Source organism: Lottia gigantea (genome assembly GCF_000327385.1).
Source record: "Lottia gigantea unplaced genomic scaffold LOTGIsca_1831, whole genome shotgun sequence".
NCBI lineage: Eukaryota > Metazoa > Mollusca > Gastropoda > Lottiidae > Lottia > Lottia gigantea.
The window spans coordinates 1-1,306 of record NW_008708333.1 but is presented as its reverse complement, the minus strand read 5'-3'; the positions used below and the strand labels follow the sequence as shown (position 1 = coordinate 1,306).

Genomic DNA, 1,306 nt, shown 5'->3' with positions numbered 1-1,306 from the left:
TAATGATTTTCATTTCGACAACAGGCTTGGTAAATAATGGTATCAAACAACAATGAATGACCAATGTCAGAGTCAAGTCCTATAAACAAGCCCCAAAACTGTTTTTAAAACATTCAGTGTTAGTTTTTAGTAAACGTCATGCAATAAAACATTCATATGATGAGTATAATTCAGCAGAGTTTAAATTTTAAGGCATGTTTCTTTCAATTGTAGGGGAACCGTAAGTTAGATACAATTTCTAAAAAGTGATACAGATTGAGATGACTTACATTGAGTTTCTCTTCTAGATGACTGCTGGTAGATTTCAGATTGGCACACAGAGCTTCTAGACTGGTTCTCACCTACAATTATACAGATATTACAAGGAATTATAAACCAACAAAATTAGATCTTCTAGACTGGCTACATTAATCGAAAATGGAGATTTTAGACTGGTATAATAGTAATCAACACAATATAAGTTAATTCTGTATAGTTTCTATCACTATTTATTCTACCTACAAATAAAGTGGACTGCTTGTTTTCATGGTTTGAATGAGACAAGCATGAGCATAAATATCATTGACTTCAACTTTTGATGAAAATGAACGAAATACCTTTTGAGAATCGAGTAAGTCTTCCTGTAGCATGTCAGCTCGTTGTTTTTCATGTTTTAATTCTGCCTCTATTCTAGCGTAACTAATCTGTAACTTCTGTAATTCTTCTCTTACTTCATTCTGTGGATAATATATTCAAAATATATTTACTAGTCATGAAATGAAATGGAGTATTACATCCCTGGGTTAGTTTGTAAGCGTACATTCTTTTGCTACTGCTCTGCAAGTCCTTTCTCAAAGGATGCATTACGGAATAGTTGGTGAGAGAGTTGTCATGTTACTAGGACAACAAAATGAAAGTAATAAAGAGCAGAGAATGAATATATTTTAAAGAACAAGGACAATAACTCAAACTAAAATGAACCCTGAAGGGAGGGCGAAATATCTGAGATTGCCCAAATTTCTAACCTAGTTATGAGATATTTGCCTGAAAAACTAGCTTTCGGGGCTGCTAGGTGGGCGTCTGCCCCCTCTGCCCCCCTTTGTCTCCGCCACTGAATGGACCACCACAATCTTACCATAAACTATTTAAAAATTTTAACATTGCATTAATATTTCAAATTTGATAAAACAAATCTTACCTTAGATTTATCCTGAGCCTCAACATTAGCAGACGTATTGGCCAGTTTCTGAGTACTCAGTAACGAATTCTGCTCGGCACGTTCAGTTCGTTCAACTAAATCTGAGATACGAGCCTGAGATTCCAACAT

The 1,306-nt window shown here is 34.8% G+C and overlaps 1 protein-coding gene across 1 annotated transcript in view; it reads right to left on the bottom strand.

The window, feature by feature from the left end:
• Positions 1 to 1,306, bottom strand: part of LOTGIDRAFT_176518 (hypothetical protein) — a gene marked incomplete at both ends in the record, with an annotated part of 5,809 nt that extends 4,503 nt beyond the window's left edge. Inside the window, 3 exons of the mRNA XM_009052477.1 lie at positions 270 to 341; positions 597 to 716; positions 1,178 to 1,306. Of these exons, the coding sequence (XP_009050725.1) occupies positions 270 to 341; positions 597 to 716; positions 1,178 to 1,306 (321 nt within the window). The remainder of the gene's footprint in view (positions 1 to 269; positions 342 to 596; positions 717 to 1,177) is intronic.